At 39.1% G+C, this 24,878-nt stretch overlaps 1 protein-coding gene across 4 annotated transcripts in view; it reads left to right on the top strand.

The window, feature by feature from the left end:
- Positions 1–24,878, top strand: part of COL15A1 (collagen type XV alpha 1 chain) — a 133,150-nt gene that overhangs the window by 42,006 nt on the left and 66,266 nt on the right. For all 4 annotated transcript variants that reach the window (XM_040081901.1, XM_040081876.1, XM_040081892.2 and 1 more), the window contains exons 3-12: positions 1,486–2,033; positions 4,893–4,967; positions 5,385–5,477; positions 9,895–10,021; positions 11,288–11,406; positions 14,341–14,469; positions 15,054–15,080; positions 17,533–17,595; positions 21,661–21,729; positions 23,845–23,970. In XM_040081901.1, coding sequence (XP_039937835.1) covers positions 1,486–2,033; positions 4,893–4,967; positions 5,385–5,477; positions 9,895–10,021; positions 11,288–11,406; positions 14,341–14,469; positions 15,054–15,080; positions 17,533–17,595; positions 21,661–21,729; positions 23,845–23,970 — 1,376 coding nt within the window. The remainder of the gene's footprint in view (positions 1–1,485; positions 2,034–4,892; positions 4,968–5,384; positions 5,478–9,894; positions 10,022–11,287; positions 11,407–14,340; positions 14,470–15,053; positions 15,081–17,532; positions 17,596–21,660; positions 21,730–23,844; positions 23,971–24,878) is intronic.

Raw genomic sequence — 24,878 nt, 5'->3', positions numbered from 1 at the left:
ACCAGACCCACAAATGTATAAAAAGTAGGAAATAAACAGGCTGAGGAGCTCTTGGCCTTGGCTCAGCCTTGGGCTCTCTCTGAGGAACATCTCTGCCCTGCAAATCTCTTGCTTTGCGTGTCGCAATCACAGCTGGGATCATGGCTTAGTGGTGAACATGGTGAGGTTGGGTTAACATTTGGACTCCATGATCTCGGAGGTCTTTTCCAACTTTTATGCTCCTGTTATTATAAAGTACAGAGAAGAAGATGGATTAGGATTTATTTCTACTGTAGGATAGCATCTTTGACACAGGAAGAACACTACAATTTCTTTGCAAAGCCACTAGTACAACGAAGACACTGCCATGCATATTCCAGGTTGGTACTGCATTTGAGCAATGAATAACAGAAGCACATCACAGCTGAACAAACCCTCTAGCTCTCCATCAGAACCAGCTTACTAGTTTACAGAGCAAAAAACAAGATTCTTTTATTTTGCCTGATTTTAATCAGGTATTTTAAGCAAAGTTTTTCAATTCATTTTGTTTGTGGCATTCAAATACCTTTGTCATACCTTTTCCATTACTACTCCATTTGGATTTATTCAGCCTATATAGCCTTTACAGTCACAGGTAACTGAATAAGTTTAAAAATTGAACGAGGATTTCTGTATAGATTCAGATCTGAATGGGTCATTATGATTAAAAATGTTATCTTTACATTCTTGCTTTTATTTCTTAGAAGAAGAAAATAGGTTGTTGTGTCTCTGCTATGCTGCTAGTGTGCCTCCCTAAGGTTCTAGTTAAAACTTGGTTCAGATACTTATATGTTGTCATTGTTCACTGCCTGATAGGAGTTGTCTCTCTGGGCATATTTGGCAGAGATACATAATTCTGCATGTTTGCCAAGGTGTAAACACTCACCTCTCAAAACTGGCTGAACCGTATTTATGTACATAGTGCAATTAAGGAGATAAATGTGAAAATAGGGCATAAATAAAATCTAACCTCTGTTGTAGACACAGGTAACTGCAAGGGCTAAAGCAAACCCACTGTAAATTTTATTCTGTTTTGTGAAACTGTGCCATGCTGTTTGTAGAAAACTATTGCTGTCTTTGTGAGAAGAAAGGATCTCAATATATTTAAGATGTTGCTCATTTTCCACCGAATCCACTAGGCAAGCACATTCAGCATTTTTTTACAGTTTATGGAGAGCTGAAATAAATATATGTTGCAGGAAATACTTGTTGCCATTCATTTGCACCAAATGTTTACGTGTTCCTTCCTTTAGCATATGAGTAACCTCTGTTAGTCAAAGGACAAAAAATTATGTGTGTACATATTTAGATGTGTTTAAGCACTACCTGGACTGTGGCCTGAAGTATCAGAAATATGTTCCTGGTATCATAACGCTGCAATTAAGTTTGCCAGGCCCTTCTTAAATCATGTAAATCAAATGGGCTGTGTATCTGAAGGATAAATAACACACTTTTTCTCATGCACAGAACGAGGCTCAAAAGGACACCTTGACCTCACAGAGTTAATAGGAGTCCCTCTTCCTCCTTCCATCTACTTTGTCACGGGCTATGGAGGGTTCCCAGCGTACGGCTTTGGTCCAGATTCCAGCATCGGGAGGCTGACCAGTGCTATAATACCATCACCTTTCTACCGAGATTTTGCTATCGTGGTAACCGTGAAACCCAACAGTGATCGTGGAGGAATGCTCTTTGCAATAACAGATGCCTTCCAGAAAACCATCTACCTGGGACTGAGGATTTCACCAGTTGATGACAGCACCCAGAGGATAATCATGTACTACACAGAGCCTGGATTCCATATCTCCCGAGAGGCTGCTTCCTTTAAAGTGCCTGTGATGACTAACAGGTGGAATAAATTTACAGTGACTGTTGAGGGAAATGATATTGCTTTGTTCATGGACTGTGAAGAATATCAGAGGCTTCAGTTTCAAAGGTCTGCCCGAACCTTGGTATTCGAATCTGGCTCTGGGATATTTATTGGTAATGCAGGAGCCACGAGACTGGAAAAGTTCACAGTAAGTGCTGTCTGATATGCCTCAGTGCTGTCACATGGCTCAGTGTTTAATGCATGTACTCTCTACCCAAGAAACCCTGCTTACAAAGGTTAGATCCCAAGTGAGGGTCAAATCATATAGCTTGTATTTTCCATACTTAGCTAGATTTTGGACAGTGAAGATATATAATCTCTGGTTTAACATACAAATGTTCTGAAAGCCTCTGAATTTTATTAATAGTCTAGATATTAAGCCAAATCTTCAGTTTGAATATTAGAAATTTCAAAGCAAATATGTGACATAATTTTTATGACCTTTCCAAGAAGGGCAGATTTCAGAGAATTAATTTTCTTAATTTCTGAGAATACCTTTCTATTTAGCCAATGTTTTAAATGCTTATTAATTAGGCATTCATATTCAACATCAGAAGGAGAATGTCATCAAAGGTAAAGATAGTCGGAAGATAAGGGTGTATTTTTACAATCTATATGCTATTTGAAGCATATCAGGTGCTTTAGGAAATAGAATGCACCAAAGCCACTACTAGGAAGGCTCCCAAGCCTTCTTAGCTTGAGTGCAAGCATCCCTCCTGCTGCATCCTGACAGGAATTCTCAGCCACTGATATCACCCAGCATGTGTGAGATCGACTCATTGTCAAATGGAAAGGAAAATGTCACACTTTATCTGTCCTGTTTTTGTATTTCCTGTACTTCAGAACTTGTACCATGTTTTGTGACATTAATGTCTCTTCTAAATTAGTCAAGCAGCAGCACAAAACCGAGTAGATCCTTTTCTTTGGGGAATAAAGATGTTTTTTCCAAAGTTCAGGCATACTGGTAGGTTGTGAGTTCCAAATGGTAAGCAGCAAGTTTAATGTACTTTTATCATTTGCCTGACTAGTCTAAGCACCTAGAATCACAGAACTATATGGATCAGCAGGAAATAAAGGGTGGAAAGTGATACGTAGGCAAACTGTGTGTTGGTGTTACTTTTTTTTAGGCAGTTAGGCAGACTGGAGTATTGTGAATGCCTGATCACTAAGCAGGATTGAGAAACATTCAAGAAAAGGAAAATGCTTTGGTATCCCACCTGGAAAACACATGATGATCACTTGCTGAGATTATCACCAAGAAATCTGTAAATATGATGACAGAAATGCATGGTGATGACACTGTAATGAATTTCCACTGAAACAGGCGGTTCTATATGCTACATTGAGTACATAAATTTCAGCCAATACTCTGAATGCTTCATTACACTAGTTGTGACTTGTACTCGAGGTCCCTGTGACTTTATTTCTTCATGCATCATATGTAACAATTACTTTTGAGTAGAAAACTAAATGCTTGAACCTCATTCAAACTCTGTTTCTATGCCAAGACCTGTTTACATTAATTGCCCAAAACAGAAACAAATCCTAGCAGATTGTGCAAATGAATTGATGTCAGATGCTAGTTTGCTCTGGCTAATGGGAATTCATGTGTCTAAGGCTCTGGTTGTCAGACACAAAAGGACATAAAAATCATCAGATTTATTGAAACCAAAGGAAAATCTGGCCATGATGCTTGTAAACAACAACCAAGTATAGCTGAATCAATGATGATGCCAGATGCTGCAAACTAGTTTTTACAGGGAAGGCAGCAGCAGATATAAGACCCAGAAAGGGGGTTAAATATTGCATACTTACCATCCCTATCATGCAGACTGGTCCATGACTTTCCTAGTTAGAGGAATTGTCTAGCAAACACTTGGGAAATGTTAGAGCTTTTAATTTTGCTTTCTTTACCATCCAGAGCCACAGATTAGAGCAAGAGGAGAAAAATGTGTTCTCCAAATGTGATTCACTTTAACTGTGAAAAAAAAATCACTTCCAGGAGACTGCTTAATTGGTTGTGTCTCCTTTCATGTGTGATTTTTCAGTGAACTGCTCAGTCTGACATCATTCAATATCTGAGTTGCCCGTTAAGTTTTGAGAGAAACAGGATGTTGAGATTACTGAGTTATTGCCTCAGAAGGCCAGCAAACTCAGGAGGCACCAAGTGCATGAGTTTCATGGTCTTCAAAGGTAGACAAATTAGAGGATTTTTAAAGATAAAATCACAAATTTTATTCCTGTCAAAAATATTCTAGGTGGTGTGTTATATGTAAACAGGTTATTGACTTGAATATCTGTCTTTGTGTCCTGTTGTGTATCAAGTCTAACTCTGTGAGATCTTGTAATAAGGAAACATCCCCCACATTTCTTAAAGCACTTTGAGTCTTTGCAGAAACAGTAGTTAAATGTTTTAAGTGAAATTGTTACAGCTCCTTCAGCTTGACAGACTGAGAAGTACAGTTTGTGACTCTGAAAAAAAGAAACTGAATTTTCTGATTGTTATCAGAAAATCCATCTCCTATATTTCCTCTCTGGGAAGTTTTAAACTGATTTCTTCCTGACACACTTCATCACTTACTGGTATTCCCATCCCATCCTATGTCTCCATTTTTAGGGTTTTAACATGCCATTTCTGGAGCTGCAATGCACTTTTTAACTAAAAAAAGCAGACAGTGTTTTACAGAGTGTATGGCATAATCCAGGACTAGATCCTTCAACTGGGGCACTTACTATGCAGTGTGATGATCATAGTGTCATGGCAACGTGACAGTCATTACATTCTGGCAGCTACATTTTGCAAAAGGAAAAATTGTGATCATATTTATATCTTTAAATTTGGATTATTATAAGGAAATGTTATACTTCAGACCATTTTCCAAGTAAATCAGAATACATTTGAGGTATTTTGTTGCTTTGTCTTATTCCCACCTCTCCACCCTCACTCCCCTTCACACATACTACTTAAAATATTACTTATTTGAAATGTTCTTGATGTTCCATGCAGGGCTCAATTCAACATCTGACAATCAAATCTGACCCAAGGGCTACTGAAGATCATTGTGAAGATGATGACCTTTATGTAAGTATTCTTATAAACCCTCCCTCAATGCCTCAGAGATTTCAAAGTAAATTTCCATTTGACCTCTTTCATAAGACTGGATGTAGTATTTTTTCTTGGAAATATTGTATCATACTTAAAACTATCTGTGGGGTGGATTTTTTTCCCTGTACAACCCTCAAACCTTTTTTTTTTCCTAAAGTATTATTTTATTTTGTCTAAAATACCTTTCAGAAAATGAACTATGGCTTTTATTTTTCTGAAGGGTCATTTTCATGTAATGCTGTAAGTGCTGAGATAAGTTACCATCACGATACTGAGGCTTTTCCAGCCAAAAAAAAGGGGCATTTTCCTGCATTTAAGCAGCTAATTCCTTGAAGATCATGCTTTTTTCCCTGACTTTTATGAAATTCCTCCCATTAATTGGGTTTTGCACAGGCTTCAGGGGACAGCAGTGGCAATGGCAGCATTCAAGAATATGACACTTCTGAGACACAAGAAGCTCATGCACCTTCTCATCGTCCCATAAGGGTAAATTTATTTGCTTTTAAATTCTGTTTTAATATTACTTTTTTAAAGGGTGGTGTCTGGATTTGATTAGTAGCTTTCATATTTGTCAATTTCCAAAGGCTCCGATGAGAGCAACATGCACCTATCCATGATAATGATGGCACAGCGCCAGATAAAAAATCTGGTACAATTGACAAAAATCAGCAAGCAGATATTGGGAAGAATATAACACAAGATTGGGAAAATATATGTGACAGTTCTTGGGAACACTCTTGTACTCTGCATCAATTTTTGTCTCAGGAAATGCTTAAGCCAAGAGTATATGTGGTTAGTGGAACTCAGCTGAGTTATTCATCCATGGATTTCTTGTTTGGTTTTTTGGAATTTTTTTAACACATGAGAATTTTATCACCCTCTGATTCCTGGCGCAGAATTCCTTGTCTAATTTAATGACATGTTTTGTGAAGGACACGCACCTTTTTCTTGCCCTTCTGAACATGCTGAGGCTCTCATTGGTTCATGGACTGGATGACAGAGGCTGTTTCTTACCATATTTAGAGATTTCTAATGCATCGTGTCCTCCTCACTTTTTGTACCAGGCTTAAATATTCCATTCTGTTCCTGTCATGGTCTTAATTTAATAAAACCAGGCAGAAACACCAATTAATGTAGAGGTTTTAGTATTTATTCTTTTTCTGTGGGAGGGAGAGATTAGGAGAAAAAAAGGTGAAACAGGCTTCAGCTTAAAAATCAACAAAAATAGTTTTATTAACACACACTAAAAGTATGGAAAAAAAATTGAGAAAAAGAAAACTTGAATGACACTTTAAAACAGTCTTCTCTCTCCTTACAAACTATTAACTTTCTTATTAAACAACATAGAAAGACACAACTTGGGATTTTCAGTCAGTTACACTATTTAGACATAATCACTCATTACTTTAGGAGAAGAGTCTCTCTAAGGTTTTTTTTGTGAAGATGTTTGCCACAAAACAAAATAGTCCAGTGCTCCCAATGTCACACATCTGCTACTGCCCGTAGTTTTTGCAGACTGTGATGTTCTATTAGCAAGGCCTCTCAGTGTATCTGGGGTACTATTTACGAATACTTCTTCTAGTCTAAAATAATTTTTGTCTCAAAGACTGAGACCTCCTCTTAACCTAGGAGTGGGGGCTTTAAAAGTTCTCAATTAAATCTCAATCACATCAGTCCTCAATTTTCATTAGAATTAGCATTCTCCCCAACAACACTAAGATGCTACAAAGAACAGTCCATTTCTCCATCATTTACCCTAGAGAAGTCTGGTTAAAAATGTCCACTTCTTCAATCCTATTTCAGTCTTATTAGTTCTTTCACTACTCATCCACTGACTTCATTCAGTGTCTGTTCTACATACCCTCTGTTTTCTTTCTTCTTTCTCTTGAGGAAGAGTTGTGCTTTAAAAGCTTTGTGTTGTTATGAAAGGTTTAAATCCACCTAGGCCTGCAAGGGCCATGTTCAGGCCCCGGGCTGCAGGGCTGAAGAAAATGCAAAACTGTGCTGATGGAGGAAGCTGGTAGATGTCTTTTTTTCCACCCCTCGGTCTCAACCAGGGTGGTCCGGCTCGGAGCTACCACAAAACTGTAAAAGGGCTCAACCCAGGCCATGTGGGCAGCAGTTCTTGGAAGTCCGGCCGGACCTGGCCCAGTGGCCGGTGGGCAATAGGGCCTGACCTGGGCTCCCCCAGCTTTCCACGTGTGCAGCAGCTTCCAGAGGCCTGGCTGGGCCTGGCCCGCCCACCCAGAGGGGGAACAGGGCCTGACCCAGGCCTGCCCGCCACCTACAATATTACCTCATGGCTGATTCCGAAGCTAGAGAGGCAGATCTGCTGCAGATTAGTTTTAAATGTCCTTTCCAAAGTTGCAGTGACATCCTTATTGGTCAAACTAGCAGCCAATGTCTTGGCTAGCTTTTTGATAGGTCCCTGTCCCACCCCCCCAACCCCCCCTGCCCAACCACTCTATGGTCCTAGCAGGGAAAAACATTTCATGTTTCTCTATAACCAGAAAACAAAACTGTGCCAACCCGTGATAATTCCTCACAATGAAGCTTTCCATGCTGCTTGTGTCAAATATTCTTCTTTTTTTAATACAAGTTCTCATGGGTTTCTTTAGAGAAAATTACATTTTCACAAATGCTCACATTTGTCTGATATTGTACATACTTCAGCTATTTCACTGTTGAGTCTTACAGAACCTGAGGGCAAATACTTTTTGGTTGTGATGTCCTGTCAGTCACTTACTGTGTTTCTTACCCTTTTCATACGAAGGATTCAGTTTTAGTCATATCCACTGCTGAGTTTCCCAAGAATATTTTTCTGCAGGAATTTTAACTTTTCCAGGGTCAACATGAATGGAAGAAAGCCTAATTTTTTTTCTATTATACATTTCAAATTCTCTGATCACTCTTTTTATAACTTTATTAAATATAGACCCAGTCTCCTGCTCCTGATGTGTTTGAATAAATTTTTATTGATTTTTTTGCCTTTTACATATGAGCTCCTTAAACTCATTTTGGCCTGCCCTTCTGCTTTACACAGAATCACAGACTAGTTGAGTTTGAAAGGGACTTTTGAAAATTGCCCTGTCCAAATCCCTTTTCAAAGCAGAGCCAGCTGCTCTGGCTGGTTGCTTAGTGAGCAGGCTTACCTGTGCCAGTTGGTTTTGAATTTTCTCAAAAATGGAGATTCCACAGCTTCTCTGTTTCAATGCAGGATTTTTCCGACATAGAGCCTGGATTTCTTGTAGTTAATATGTGTCCATTTTCTATTTTCCCTTTACTGGCTACAGCCAGTGAAAAGGATCTGGTTCTGCGTCTTCTTTACTCCCTCTTGTCAGGATCTTCTACACATTGATAAGATTGAGCTGAGCCTTCTTGAGGCAGTCCTTGCTCTCTTATCTTTCTCTAAGTGATCAAAAGATAGGCAGCTGGCCCCAGCTGGTACTGCTGCATGGGGTAATTCCTCACTAGTTGCAGGATTTGCATTTTACTTTTTCTGAATTTCTGCAGCCAGGTAGGTTTTTTCCAAATAGCAGTAAAATCACCTAGTCCTTTGTGGTGGTTTCAGGCAGATTTTGGGATAAACCCTCCCACGGGGCCCCCCTCCCCTCCTCCAACCAGTTCGGGGAAAAAAGATTTCCTCAGAGAGAAGTGGAAAAAACCTGTTTATTAAACAGGCAAAGCACTCCCAGCACAATACCCGATGACAAGAGCTTCGTGCCACTTACGGAGGGATAACAAACTTAAAGAAAGTCTCCTCTTGAGGGTCATCACTGTGCTCCACCGCTCCGTCTCCGCTGACGTTGGGAGAAAAGGAGATGTGCAGGGCTGGTCTTGGTGGGGTGGGTCCCCTGTGGAGGCCCCCGGTGCTTCCCCAGGTCCTTAGTCCGGAGAGGTTGGAACAGTTCCAAGGAGAGGGCAGAAAAAGCAAAAAGGAAGGAAAAAAGGACAAAAAAAAGAAAAAGAAAAAAAAAGGCAAAAAGCTTCAGCTATTCTACAGCGTCTAACTACGCTAGCACTAAACTAACTAACTGCCGGGGAAAAAAACAACAGAGCTTCTTTCGTCTTGCCGTGTTCCAACTCCCCCGCTTCAAGGTCACTCCGATGAGCAGAGTTTTCCTGGGGAAAAACAAACCGCGCTTGCCCTCCCCCCCCTGCACCCAACAGACAACTGGGGATACACAGTCACCCCAGGACACCCTTGATGACTCCTCTGCATTTTACATCACACCACAAAATTCAGTCCATGAAATCTTACTGTGTCTTGACTTTTTCTCATTTGGATTAAACTGTAGCTAATTCAGGAAAGATGTTTAGCTTTTGTATCCAGAAAAATGTCAATTCTTTTAGCTATTGTTTTTAGCTTCTGTTTAATAATCTTCATAATTACTGCACGGTTCAAAATTACACACAGCATGAGAAGAAATTTTTGCTTCTATTCCTCTGTCTGAAAGATGTGATTTAATCCCAGCTGGCCACTAAGCACCACACAGCCACTCCCTCATTGCCCCACCAGCGGGATGGTCAGAGAATTGGAAGAGAAGTCAGAAAACTCATGGGTTGAGATAAAGACACTTTAATAGGTAAAGAAATGCTGAGCTGGAATGAAACAAGCCAAAGGTCCTTCTTGAAAATGCAGTGTCTGACAAGTGTACATTGCTTGTGATGTTCTCTGTCTCTATGGGCTTGTCAAGTGTACATCCCTTATTTTGGAGGAATGGAGTCCAAAGCTATAACATTAGTTTTTCTGAGAATTCTGGTTTGCCTCATAGACGTGGTAGTTCTGATTACTGTGCTTTGAGGAAGGTAATCTAGTGATTCTCCCCTTAAAACCTGTGATAAGCCTTTACTCTAAACCATTCTTTGGGATTATTTTTTTTTTTCTTTTTTTTTTTTTCAGCCTGAAGATATGTTGGCTGAGCCAGTGGAAGCCCCCCCAACCATATTGTCTTATTTGGAAGAGAATGATTTCTCTGGAAATCATAGACCAGAAGAAACCTCAGAAGCAGCTAAATTTAAAGAACAAGGCACTGCCTCAGATTTTGGGGTTTTTTGGGGGATGGGGTCATTTACATTCTTTGGGGTTGAGTCTGTCATTTCCCTGTGTATGGAAAGCCACTGTCATATTTTGAGTACAGCCAGGAAAAGAAAATCCTATGGTTCTGGACATCCTGTGTGCTAGAAAAGAATTGGCACATCAAACATTTGTTCTTTGAAAGTGCAGTCTGTTAAACTGCAATTCATTAATAGCAGCAAAGGTAACTACAGCTACTATTCAACACATCTCTCACTTCTCCCTCCGTAGAGGGGCTTATCTCAAACTCGTTGTTAAATATGCCAAGAATGGATTTACCCTTCTATAGTGTGGAAGTTTCAGTTACAGAATTGTAGTTCATATTTTAAAATTTTTAAAAAAAAAAAAAAAGTAAAAGCGCTTAGATAAAACTAAGAAACAGACCTGAGAAGCTGCTGCTGTGACAATCTACAACACTCCAGTAAAAGGAGTGCAAGTTAGGTAAAGGGAATGAAAGGAGAAAAATCCTCTTCATTCTACTCAGGTCAGTGAGAAGCCTGGCACCCCTTGAGTCATACACCTCTGCAAATAGTCCTGCTGATTCTAAAGCTGCATGGCACCTTTAAAAGGGATTTAAGATGTATATTTATTTGATGACCTGATAACGTAAAGCACAGCTTTCATGTAAAACTTAATCCTGCCATGGAATAAGCAATTATTTGCTACTTCTATTCCCTCCAAAGGATGTCAATGTGCCTAGTACAACAGTGGGGTGTTTTCGGTGCAAGTGTAGGCAGCAAAGCAAAGACAGCAAGGCATAACGCAGTGAGGGATCCAGTTCTCCACTGCTAGGACAACATCAGAGCAATCCTAGAAAACAAAAAGAAAGGATAGATATATTAATAAGGCCAAAGACAATGTTGCTATTTTAACTCCACACATACTTCAGATAGTACCTGTTATAATTAACTCCCATTCTTTTGTGTTACATGGATGAAAAATAGGTAAGCATTAGACTAGAGCTCGAGGAAAACATGATGATGCAATACAGTTTTTGACCTTAAAACAGACATGTTTTGTAATTTTACTCCCACCTTTCTCTTTTTTCTTTGCTCTTAAAATTTTCAGAGTTGCAAAATGACTAATACTAATCTTTGGAATGTATTTGTGTCATAATCTGAATTTCTTTTTTCATACGACTAGAAGCATCTGTCTCTAATAAATGCCTCGAGGCAGGTTTTGTTTTGCTCTCTCATTAATAAGTGATTTTTTTATTTAGATGTCACTGTCATGAAAACTGGACAGGGCAACAGCGAGTCTACCACAGTCACACAGAAAATGTTAACAGAAGGAGATGGCTCTGGTGCTGGTGTTTTGCCAGGAGTAAGCAGAGAGGAGGTCTGTATAACAGGTTTATCAGATGTCTAATCTTTTAGTCCCAAGAACAGGAAAATCTGGAATTTGAAACATATTGCATTTGTAAGGTAGTTTGTAACCTGAATTCTGTATGATTCTACAAATTAGAATTACGGTGGTCACCCAATTGGAATCCTGTGAGCTACTGGAATACTTGCCCTACTTGATGGTATATTTCAAAATAATCATTTTTTATTGATTAGCATTTCTAGTGCAACAGCCACCACAGATTTTCCAAAGCAAAAAATAAATAATGACCTTTCCTTCCTCTTGCCTTGAGACTCCTATACCAAAAGCTCATTCCGCTTATGGCTTGAAACTACAGTCAGTTATGACAGCTTCATTTTGCAAGAAAACACACTGTGTCATGAATGACAAGAATTTAGAATAAAATTTCCACACTGTGTGTGTTTAGTTCAAGTGTTTAAGGTTGCTTGCTTGCAGGGTCTTCTTGTGTTCTGGTGTTTACTGTCATAAAATATAGCAAGTGGTGACAAGTTAAGGATCATCTATTGAAGCTGACATACAAGAAGTTTTATTATTTGTTGGAGAACTTCCAAATATAATTCCTCTAACATTTTCATGCCTGCATTCACATCTTTTTAAAACAGCAATTCTAATATTAGTTTATATAAATAAATAGATAAACTAAATATCAGATTAACTATTACCATGGGTGGTTTTGCTGGGTTTGGGTGCTTTTGCTTTGTTTTGGGTTTTTTGTTGTTTGTTGGTTTGGTTTGGGTTTTTGGGTTTTTTTTTTGTTTGTTTGTTTGTTTGTTTTTGGGGTTTTTTTTTGTTTTGGTTTTTTTTTGGTTTTTTGTTGTTGTTGTTGGGTGGTTTTTTTATTGTTGTTTTTTGGGGGGTTTTTTTGAGGTTTTTTGAGGGTTTTTTTGGTACCATTTTTCTTAAATAAAAATTCAGTCTTGATTTAGGAGGTATGACACATTAAGCTTAAATCTATTGTGACAAATGGCTTTCCTACTTACTTATCTTTACAAATTTTCCTTACTTTATTTCAATTTTACATGTTTTTCACTACACAAGTACCCAAGATGGTTATATATTATGATAATGATCAATCATTTAGAAAATAATAATTTTAAAGAATTGTTACTGCCACTTCTCTCTCAGGTTTTGCTTGTACCTGGTGTTACTCCTGCCTGGGTGAAGAATCTGGCATTTGTTCTTGTTTAGTTTCATGCTATTAATCACCGCCCAAATGCTTCAGGCTACCCAGATCCCTCTGCAAGGCCTCCTGTCCCTCGGGAGTGCCAGCAGCAACTCTTACTTTGGAATCATCAGCAAACTTGCTCCTGGTGCATTCAACTCCTGCATCCAGATCACCAAGAGATATACTGAACAGAACTAGCCCTAGGATTGATCCCTGAGGAACACTGCTGGTGGCCAGTCACCAGCCAGATGTGGCCCTGTTCACTGCAGCTCTTGAGCTCTGCCCTTCAGCCAGATCTTCACCCAGCACACCACAAACCCACTCATCCCACAGCTGGAAAATTTGTCCCAAAGGATGCTGTGATGGGTAGCATTAAAAACCTTACAGAAATCCAGGAAAGTTACATACACTTCTGTCTCTTCATCCTTCATGTGGGTGACTTTGCCACAGATAGTTACTAAATTAGTTAAACAGGATTTTTGCTTTGTGAACACAGTCTGAGTGTTCCTGATAAGTGCAGTGTTCTTTAAATGCTTTTCAGTGGTACTCAGTGTGGTCTTCCCCTTAAGCTTCCAGGAACTGAGGTTAGGCTAACAGATCTATAGTTCTGCATCTTCTCTTACACCCTTTTTGTAGATTGGAATAATACTGATTATCAGTCAACAGGAACTTGCCCAGACTCCCAAGATCTTCTGCAAATGATTGAGAGGGGTCCTACCATACCATCTGCTACCTCCTTCAATACTCTAATACTGCATCAACAATCCTGTTATCTCGTTCAGGCTATGACCTCTACCCACAGTTTAACTAAGTAGTTTCTCTTCTAATGCTTTTCCAGATGGGAAAAAAATCTGTAATGAATCCAGATTTAAAAAACAAACAAACAAACAAAAAATTGCTGGTTCTTTGGGGTCTTTCCTTTTGGCAAAACCCAGAAAGGTCTTTCAAAAAAATCAGCTTTCAGTTCCTTTTCTGAAAGTTGTCATTGTGATAACTTTAAAATGCTTTGACAGTTATTATATTTCATCCCTCCTAGTTTCATTAGCTGATAATGGAACTCAAAATATTTCATTGGTGCTTTAAAATGTGAGCAAATTCTAGTGCTTATTTCAAAATACAATATTGACTTACGTGTATTGTTCTGCATACTGGTTTTTAACTTAAATAAGCTTCATTCCTGGAAGGTCTTATTTTGTTCCTGGAATATTTAAATTATTTATTTTGTTATTGTTACTTTCTCTTGACCAAATATTAATGTTTAGCAATATTATAGTCTTGCTGTTTTCTGGTTTTATTTTTTGTTATCATTGCTTCTGCCACTTCTTAACCAATATGTAACCCTCCTTTGTTAGAGTCATGGATCTTGGGTAACCTGGCTAAAACACTCCTAAACATGTCTATCTTAACTATCACAATTTTTTCCCTGACAGACTGAGTTTGTGAAAATTATATTTTTTCAAACCTACACTATTGACTTAGGCTGTGCAGTTTATGTGTATATAAGATCATGGTTATTTGCATCTAGGTAACCTGCTCAGAGAGCAACTTATCTCTAGGTACATGAATTATCTTTAATATGGATTGCCTTTGCTGAATGGAATACACTGCTTGTATGGTGCCTATCAGGTTCTGACTGCACTGAACAAAGCAAGGGTTGTATGAGAAGGGGAGGGAGGGGGAAGAAAAACAAACAGGAAAAGTAATACAACACATTTTTCATATTTCACATTTTAATTACTCAGGGCCAGAAAGGTCAGGAAGTAGAGGATGGGTCCACAGAGTCTCTAGGAGGGTCAGGAATAGAAGATATGGAAAATAAAGATCAAGGACCTCCTGGATCTCCAGAGAAACTTGGACAACTTGGTCAGCCTGTGAGTATTTTCTCTCTGTTGAAAGAAAACATGTATTTTAGAAAGGGTAACCCATCACACATACATGGAAACCTGGAACTGCACAGCCTTGCACACTGTCATCAGTTACACTTATACGAGACGAGTTTTAGCCCAGCAGCTGAGGAGGATCCTGCCTGCACTGCACACGTGTCAGGGGCAGGGGCCTGGTGGGTGACAACCATCAGAAAGCAAAGGCAAGCAGCTGCTGTGACAACATACAAATGTCCTCAGAGCAGCAATTCCACCAACTCCTTGGGCAGTGCTGCAGTACCTTCCTAGCTGTCAGGTTTGGATGTGGACAAAGGTGCAGAACTCACAGGCCTCCATCACCAGCTTCTCTATATCCAGGATGTTTCACTTCAAATCTTTGTGAACCATCAGCACAAGATGCACGAGGTTAAAGAGAGGTGCAAAACATCCACTGTGCCATAGTGTTTGACATAGTTCTGGTTTTTCATTTTGTCACTGCATGGCACATCACAATTTAATAATTGTTTTTCTCTTTTGTTACTTCCATGTTATAGTATTTTATTTATCTTTTTAACAAAGATGTTCTATTTTAGGGCATTCCTGGTAAAAATGGATTACCTGTAAGTACTCTTTTATACAAATTTTTGTTAACTAAATTAAGAAGAACACCGTATTTTTTATGAGGCTCTGCCACATTGAGACTTAAGCAGCAAAGTGTTTTCTTCAACTCATCTCTTTAGAAATCAGTTCTGGTGCTGTAGTTGACACCTTCAGGCTGTCAAGAGAGCAAAATCCAGGTTTCTAAGAGAAATGTATGACTTCCCAGTTGCAAAGAAAGAAAGAAAGAAGGATGCATGGCATGGCATGGCATAGAATGGCATGGCATGGCATGGCATGGCATGGCATGGCATGGCATGGCATGGCATGGCATGGCATGGCATGGGCAGCTGTACCAGGAATTCAGCTCTGGTGAGGTTGGCTTTCTTTGCAGAGGGGAATTTCAAAAAGGGGTCATACTCAGACCTCTAGAGGGGTGCTTCATTGACCGTCCATATGCTTCCATGTTGCCTGCTCCTAACCTCAGCTGCAATTAACTTTGTAGTTAATTGAGAGTACTTTTGAGTTAATTGAAATGTACCTCTCAACTCTTTACTCTTGTGCAATAATTGGACGGCATCTCCTGCTTCATCATTCCCGCTTTCCTTTCTCTGAGTTCCTCTACTTTACCCTTCTCTGTCACATTTGCTGTCCTCTTCCTGGGGTGCTTGTTCCCAGCTTCCCCAGATAACTCCCACCCCCGGGTCAGTCCATCACAAGCTGCTGATAGCCTGCACATGCATCCTCTATGTGACGTATTGCCCAGCAAAGACAAACCTGTAGCTGTCACATTCCGTGCACGTCTCAGCTACTCTTCTCTATCTGTCCTCTTCTGATGTTCTGCTGCCTGGCTTCTTTGTTTCCTTTCTCATTTTTTGTTGCTGCCACTTTGTGCATCTTTCCACTCTCCAGGACCTTACTACTCAGTGGCTGTCACCATTCCCATGCCCTCTCCTCTTTTTCTATACTAACGTGTGCTGCTGCTGGGAGCTTCCTGACCCTTCCTGCCCCATACAACTGAACGTCAAATGAAACTGGTGTGTTTTAAGATACTAAAAAAATAATTCAGTGGTCAGTCATGGGGTACATTAGTGAGCTCCTTTCTGAATGCTGCATTCAGACACTGGTATCTTCAAAGAAATATAGCTAGATTTTCAAATATTTAGCCAAAACTCAGGTTACGTGTCATTAAGGTGTTTTTGGACAAGAAGTTTATATTTTATGTATTAACAGAAGCCTGACTACCTTCATGCAGCATATTTTCAAAGAAAATTCTATGAAACCAACATGTCTGAGAGAAAATTCTTCAAATGTAATTCAAAACCAATTGACTTGTCCTTGTGAAAACAATCCTATTTTCTCTCATAGGCATCTTATGACAGTGTCTTGTACTTTCTGTAGTTACTCTTTTGTCCATGTGCATCTGGGTTCCAATCTTACACATACCCATGCAACTTTATTATTGTTTTGAGGGGGCTTCAATCAGCAATGAAATTAGTATGTTTTATGTTTATGTTGGTCATGTGTTTGCTACTTTTCTAGGAACCTGATACCAGTAAATCTACAGGGAAAATGATCATAGGAAAAAAACACTCTCCAGTCTTAGAGACATATTTTTCTCACTAATGATTTCATATAACCCATCATTAAAATTAGGCCAGTCCTAAAACTTGTCCAGTAGAGTCCATAACCATAGCTGTTCAGATTCCCAAAATGACAGTGGGAAAATACTATTTCTTTGCCTTCTGAATATTTTTTTAAATGTCCTAACTTAAGTGTCATAAGCAGCCCCATTTTATAATAGCACTGACTTTAAAGCTGGTGGGAGTTCTTTCTAGCCCGTGAATAGCCCATGAAGCCTCTATAGGAAGAACATATGTATATTGTATGTAGGTAATATGAGGATGTAAAGAAGGATAATTTGAGATTCATTTGATTGGTGAAGTTAGAATGGAAAACAGTGTAAAATGCTATCTAGTATCCCACATTGCCTGTCAGAGGTATGTCCTCAGGAACGATCCTAGTTGGTAGAAACTGAATAGATTCAAGTTGGTTAAGACAAAAAGATGTTTTAGTGTTTGGTGAGAGTAGGCTTAAGTTAATGGTATGATTTTATGCACTCAGAGCAGCAGCTGGCAGTAATGTGTTACAAATACTAGTTTTAAAAAGCCTTGCCATCAGTGCTGTGGCAGTGCTGTTGGCACTCTGCCAAATTCAAATGCAGCCTGCAGGTGTTTCCATCTGTATCCCCCAAACAGGCTTCTCTGCCGCTTTGTTGTAGGAAGAGTAGATGTGGTGAAAGGCACATTTTGGGCACTGCCAGGGGCATTCTATGCCAAGTCCCATACTTCCTCCCACTCTACAAACCAAGAGTTAGAATCTAGCATCCTTACATCCAGCCTCTGCGGCTAAGTGTACCTCCTCTTCAGCCTACATGAAAGAGAATGTCTAATTGAAACACTTATTTCCTTTTAGGGTAAAAATGGACTTCAGGGGTTGCCAGGGCTGAAAGGAAAAGCAGGCCCAAAAGGTGAAAAGGTATGTGTCCTCTTAATACCCAACAATCAATCAGATATTATTTATTCTTAGACATGTATGAATTTGGTACACTCTGAGAGAGACATAAAAATACAGAATCACAGGAAGAATTTAAACATCCTACTGTTCATCCATGAACGGCTGGATGGCACCATACCAGAATTATAAGTTATTTTTCAAGGCTGTGAATAACCCTCAGCAGTAGAAAAAGTTGGGCTTTCACAGAAGAGCTAAGGAAGATGTATTGAACACTTAATTAAAAAAAAAGTCAATTGTTGTATATAACTGCTCTGGAAAACTTACTCTACTATCTAAGAGATTTAACATAGGCAGTATAATCATATTACCCTTAGGAAATGAACATAACTGAAATAAGATTTAATCCATCTAAAGTGACAGCTTGTATCTCTTCTGAGATGAAGTGAGATGTAATGGATTCATCTATTATTAAAGTACGTTGTACATAAAATTGACGTACAGATAGTAGCTCCAAGTGTCAAATTAATAATCCCTTTCATCTGTTTAACAAAGCAATACAGACTTCATAAATTCACAAACATGACCCATATAAATCTCACCTATTCAGATTCATTTGAAAGGATCCAGAATAATTTCAAAGGTAAAATTAATTTCCAGTACAGGAATCTGGTCACGAGATTGCATGACAACCCCCTATATCTATGTCCAGCTGTAATGGAAAGATATGTTAAGCAGAAGATTCTCATAAACTGCAGAGAAGTGAAGGCATGTGTGCCAGTCAGGGAGCATCTCAGGTACATGCTGATGGGGACACTCTTGTTCTCCTCTGGGACCTCTTTCAGGTACATGTTCACAAAACCAGGCAGCATGGGAGACAAAAAAGTCCATGCACAGTCACAGGGCTACCACCTTTCAGAGGTTACAGGGACATGGTGAGATCACTCACAACTGGAATGCTACAGTGTATGGAAACAGGCCTTTCAGGAAAGATAGGCTGGGAAGGCAGATTTTCAGTAAAACACTCTATCAGTTGTCAACAGGCATTACAGGCACATAAATGTCCTTTGACAATTAGCTTTTTAGGTTTCTTTCAAACCTGCTTTGGTCCTTCTCTGGTCCAACCAGAGTTATTTCTAGGGTACTTGATACTGACATAAATGATTCATGTGTAAGAAACCATAAAATCAGTCAGGATTCTTCTAATGAAAACAAAGCAAATGGAAAAGATATCAAAATTATGCCCATTGCCATTTCTTATATTTATAAGCAAAGCGCAAATTAGCAAATGCATTTTATTTTGCAGCTGGTACAGATGTGGCTCCTGTTAGGTGACCATTCCAATTTTCAGAAACAAGTCCTACACTTACACTGCCAAATGGAGCACACCCAGGAACTGACTGATTTGCTGATGGTTCAGACTTGCAGGCATGGAATCTGGCAATGTTTTGGCCTGTATCAAATAGACCTCATTCAGACAATGCCTCAGGGGTAGCATCAGTGGCTAACTGCTTCCAGTATGCTGCAAGATGAGACTGAGCATAGGTTGGCTCTATACTCCTCCAGTGCCATCCCAGTAAGCTTTTTACTTTCAAATACTCATGCTGATAGATTTCAGTACATGTCTAAAGTTATTTCATGCAAAATGCCCAAAAAACTGTACTCAAAATACTGGGTTTGAACATGGAGGGCTAAAAGGAATCCCAGAGTCAAGTACCCAAGGATTGTGGGCCCAGCCAGTCTGTTCTAGCTGACCTCACAGTCGAAGGCCATTCAGCCTTAGTTTATTGATCAGACTAGACATCAGAAGGAGAGCATTCTAGCAGCAGGAGAAGCAGCTTAGCTGTAGAGAACAAAAGTTTTAATGGAAAGAAAAATACTCCAATAGTCTATTCCTGATTACATTTATGTCTCCTTTAGTAAAGACATTTTAATCTTAGTTTTTTATTTAAAAATTGGACTAATATTTTCAAGGCACACTTCAAAGAGACACTGTGAAGTTGGCAAAAGAGCGCTAAAAATCCTACCAATAGGTTCAAAAGCACCAAGGAAAGATAACAACTTCGTATGCAGAGCTTTGTCTTGGCAATACTTTAAACAGACAACTCCTGCAGTAAAAACAGGACAAATAGGAAGACTCTGCTCTGATCCTCTTTCATATATGTGAATTGTTTTTAAGTTATCAGTTGTTCAGCAAATTGTTTCAATATCCTAGTCAGTGTGATTTCCTGGGCCTGGCTGTGTTGGTAGGGTGAACAAAGCTTGAAGAACACACAAACGTTCAAAACTGTTATGCTGTCTAAAGACAGTCAGCACCTTTTCAAGTATAACAATATCTAAATTTCAGGAACAGTAGTAGGATCCACCTTCCTTTCTGTTTCTTCTAGTTGAAAACAGAAAGCCAGGAGTGAATGGGACACTACATATCAGTGGATAGTGGGGAGCTAGCTGTCACTTTTCCACCATGGCCCATGTTCTGTGCAGAGACACAGCCATGAGATGCTCCTTGGAAATGGATACAGTCAAGATTCCTAAAAATGACTGTGACCCAAATGTAGATCTGGGGTTTTTGTCTTCCTTGCAGTGCACACAAAGTGGAAGAAATTGCATGAAAACAAGCACCAAGCACTACCAGGAACTAATGTAATAGTCATTGGAAAAAAGCAAGGATGTGTTAAAATGAATGAAGAGCATCTGTAAATGAACATGCTGGCAGACAGTGAAAATAGCCCCAAATTAATTAAACACGTTCTCTGTGGATATGACTGAACTATCACTATAGGAACCATTTCACAAAGCCACAGGGAACAAAGAACTGAATGAATATAATTATCTAATGAAATCTAAAGCATAAAGAGCAAGTGACCAAGAGGCAGTTAAAAGGCAGTGTTTCCTGCTATGTAATCAAATATGTATATTTATAGAACACAAATAAAATGCTCATAAGATCAGATTGGCAAAATAAGCAAATTGGCAGGTTAGAGGGTAAAGCACAGATCAGTGAAGGCAAAACCTCATCTCTTGACTCGAGTGAAAAAGTATTTGAGCAGAAAAATTAAGTCACAAACATCTTAAGCTGAAGCAGTTCAAAGTAACCTCAGCAAAATGTCAGAGGTGGTGTAAGAAAAACAAATTATAAGACATGGTAGTAATTACAAGAGAAAATGGCACATATCTGAACAGGGTCTTTCATTGTGTTGACAGTAGATAAAGGTCAACACACAGAAGAAAAATCATGTTGTGGTGGTATTGAAAAAAGCATTACAGAGGATAGCAATAAGATCAAGAAATTTTCAGATTGAGTACCATGGTGTGACCACACTGACTACTTTTTTCTGGTTTGGTTTGGGTTTTTGCCGGGGGGCGAGGGCTCATATATAATATAACCTAAAAATGCAAGATCCACAGTTAAACCTTATTCTGGCAAGACATATGCACTGCCTAATGCTGTTAATGCTGCTCTTACATTTGCAAATTCTTTGCGGAAGTTAGAAAAGGAAGAGTCCTTTCTTCCATTGCCAATGTAAAGATCATGTTCCTTGAGAGCTTGTCTTAGAAATTAACCAAACACTAAATACTAAGGGGTTTTTCCAACAGAATGTTTTAGAAAATTGATTGATATTGATTGATATTGATTTCTCTTTATAAAAGTCATCTTTTTTATTCCAGTTGTAAGAATCTCAGAATCTGGCTTTTTAAATGAGGGGCACATTGTAGGAAACTGGGGTTTTTTGTAAGATCTGCATTTTAAGATATTCCTAATGTTGACAGGTACCTCTCTGATGTTAAAATTTATCTGAGATATTACTTCAGTTCATTTAGAGAGTCACATGGCCTGTGATAGGATAGTTATCACTGTGCTCATAGAGCACCTTCAGGTAAATACAGTGCTCAGTGACTACAAAATGAAACATCAGAAATATAAGTGAAATGTTTTTGCTGTATTATAATTTATTTTATTGGTGACAGACTGCTGCAAGGAGTAGGATGATGTAAGGATGATAGCTGTATTTCCAGTAAATGTCAAGTGATATTTGTATTTGTCATCTTTAGAAGGAATAATTTAAAATGGAATTCTCCTAATTTCAGAATAGACTGGAACCTGAAGAATCAGGTTCTGGAGATACTGAGAGTATCAGAGAGACTGAGATTTTAAGAGTAAGTATATATTGATATTTCTCATAATAAAGAGCTTTGTTTTACTGATGCAGGTTGTAGAAGGTCAATTTCATCATGCAAGTTTTATACATGCCTAATTTACAGCATGCAGAAAGGATTTGTAGGATTTCATTTCAAAGTCAGAAAGGCCTAAGTGCTTGTGAGTGGGGAGGAAGCACAAGACAAGAGGCAGCCAAAAAAAAGAAAAAATGGCAAGAGGACTTCTTAAAACAAGAAAATGTTTTTAATCTGACTATGAGAAGATAGTAAATAGCAGATAATTTGGAATCGTAGATTCATAGAATCATAAAAAGATCTTAAATGTCACCTTTTTCCAGCCCCCCAGCCATGGGCAGGGAAACCTGCCACTAGATCAGGTTGCTTAGATCCCCATCCAACCTGGCCTTGAGCATTTCCAGGGATGAGGAATCCACAGCTTCTGTAGGCAATCTGTTCCTGTGCCTCACCACCCTCACAGTAAAGAATTTCTTCCTAATATCTAATCTAAACCTACTCCCTGTCAGATTGAACCATTGCTCCTTATCCAAGGGTTACTACACAGCCTTGTAAAAAGCCCCTCTCCTGCTCTCTTGTAAGCCGTTTTAGTCAGTGGAAGGTGCTATATGACCCTAGTCTTTGCTTTTTTCATTGAAGTACCTGTTCTAAAAAGTAAGTCTATCTGTATTAAATGTTTTATGGTGCAGCTTTCTGGTGAACTGAACATCAGTAACACTGCAGCTTTCTGAGTTAATTTTGGTTCCTATGAACTCCAGAATGCTATAGCGCACTGGAGACTTCTGCTTTGCAACACAGCTAGCAATATTTTTCATTCTTTCAGACTGGTTTCTGCCTCAGAACTCCTCTTCTGTTTCTTTCTTTTTCCTCAAAGTGCTTAATACCTTATTCTCAAGGTCCTTCAGGAGCCAATTGCCAAATGTTGAAAGTTAACTATCTTGTCTAATTTAGGAGCCTCTTCAGATGCCATTTGTAGGTAACAAGACAGGTGAGTGCCCTGCAGAAGGCTCTGTTTACTGTACTGAAAATCCAAGATGACCCTCTTCCAGATAGAATCCTGAACATGGCCCTCAGTCAGAATTAAAGATTTAATGACTTAGAGTGCCATGGCCCAAAACTTCAAACTCTCCATCTTTGCCTGTTAATACAACCAAGTAATACGGATGGATTTGGACATGAAAGGTAATATTTGCAAATGTACTGATTCTCCTAAAACAACATTTCACTCATTTAATTCAATTAATTCAATTTAAATACCCCTGCTCATGTCCATGCAGCATAGATCTTTAGAGCAGTGATGGGTTTTACAGCATTAAGCAGGTCTTGACTGTGGGCCTGACATTTCTAAGTCTGAAGAGATTTTAGCCTGCTAGCAGTGCTAACTCTTTCCCAAGGGAAAAGTTCTTGAGAAAGCCTCTTCTCAAAACAATCTTGGCAAAACCATTATCCTTTCCCAAAACAATATTTCTACAGGCAGTGTTTTGCCGTTTCTCTCATTTAACCAATGGGATTAGAGAGGTGTCGTTCCTATTCACCAATCATGTTAAGTCTGTATCGGAACACCTGGTTAGAATTAGACAATAAAGCCTTCTATCCCCTTTGCTTTCTGAAATAGTTGGAGTCTTTTGTCTTTCTTTCGTGTTCTACAGCGACCCTTGACCATGAGTAGAGATTCTCAGTGCTCCAGCAATAACATGGAGAAATCCTACAAAATAGTAGAGGAGAAAAAAACAACCATTTCCCTCTTTACAATGATCCCTTGGTTCTTCCATTATGGTTAGGTCTCTTATTAGGTTGACCCTTGGGGTACGTCTGAGATCTGTACTGGGTTACAGAGAGCTGACATGAAATTTTTGGTTTTCAACATCCTGCACTCTATGAGGTGACACTGTTCAGAGAGCGTGGGTGAGGAAGGTCAGTGTGACCCTATGTAAGGGTGTATCTGTGAAACTAAAATTGGTTCTCAGTGATGCAGAAGTGGAGTGGAAACTCCAGCTGAGTTTTATGAGCCTGAACTGTCTATGTGAGGTTTTTCCTGTTCTGTGTCTATAGAAACGGACTGGCTAAGATAATTTCTAACAGTTCTGCTGATTTACCTAGGGTCTTCCAGGGCCACCAGGCCCTCCAGGACTGCCTGGTCCTCCAGGAAAGCCAGCGCCTGATTCAGGTGTAGGACCTCCTGGGTCACCAGGAAAAGATGGAGCTTCTGGGGATCCAGGCCCCGAAGTGAGTACCTTTTGTGCACAAATATTGATGTTGTTTCTGTCCTGCAACACTAAGTTCTAAGACTTACAGTCTGTATAATTCTTAATAAAACTGCAAAATATTTTTAATTTCAGAGCTTGAATCTTATGCAAATTTATTTTTTAAAAAAAGATCTCGTTAACCAAAGAACATTACTACCCAGAAGTAATGTACATTTGACAGACAGACACTGGTAAATCTGGACCAGAATAAATAAAATTAAGAATGCTTTTGCCAACACTGAATAAGACTAAGTATCAGTTTTCCTGTGGTGCTTTCAAGAAAATGAAGTTTGCTAAATCACTTACATAAGCTTCAGGGAATTTGTAGAATAAACTCAATCTTCCTCTTTCCTCTTCCATCCTTTTTTTCAGCTGGGTAGAAACACTTATTCCTCTGGACATGTGCAATATAATTCTACTGTAAAAAATGTTGCTGAAGTTCAACTTGCAAATAAATTCTCAGTAAAGTGTTTTTTTCAGTGAAGAAAATCAATTGTTTAGCATTGAACAGCTCTGAGGATCCTCTCAGGAAATATGAGACTAACTCAATTAGTTGGAGCATGGTGCTTATAAAGCCAAGGTTGTGGGTCTGATCCCTGTGTGGGCCATTCATCTAAGAGCTGCACTCGATGATTCTTTCTAATTCAGAATAATCTCTGATCCCATATATTTTCTTATCTGGTTCCCTTATTCCCTATCAACCATCTGCCAGCAGCATTTGCTTTTGAGAAAAGATTTGTCCTGTACATCACATGACCCTCAAAGTGAGTCACCATTTTTGTACCTGACAAGGTGGCATTAGCATATATCAAGGAAGTGTGTGGATGACAGGTGTTGAAAAGGAAATTTCACTATATCTCAACTGTCTTGGAGGGGGGCTTTTTGCGG

Source organism: Hirundo rustica, chromosome 1 (genome assembly GCF_015227805.2).
Source record: "Hirundo rustica isolate bHirRus1 chromosome 1, bHirRus1.pri.v3, whole genome shotgun sequence".
NCBI lineage: Eukaryota > Metazoa > Chordata > Aves > Passeriformes > Hirundinidae > Hirundo > Hirundo rustica.
This window is presented reverse-complemented; position numbering and strand designations above follow the sequence as displayed.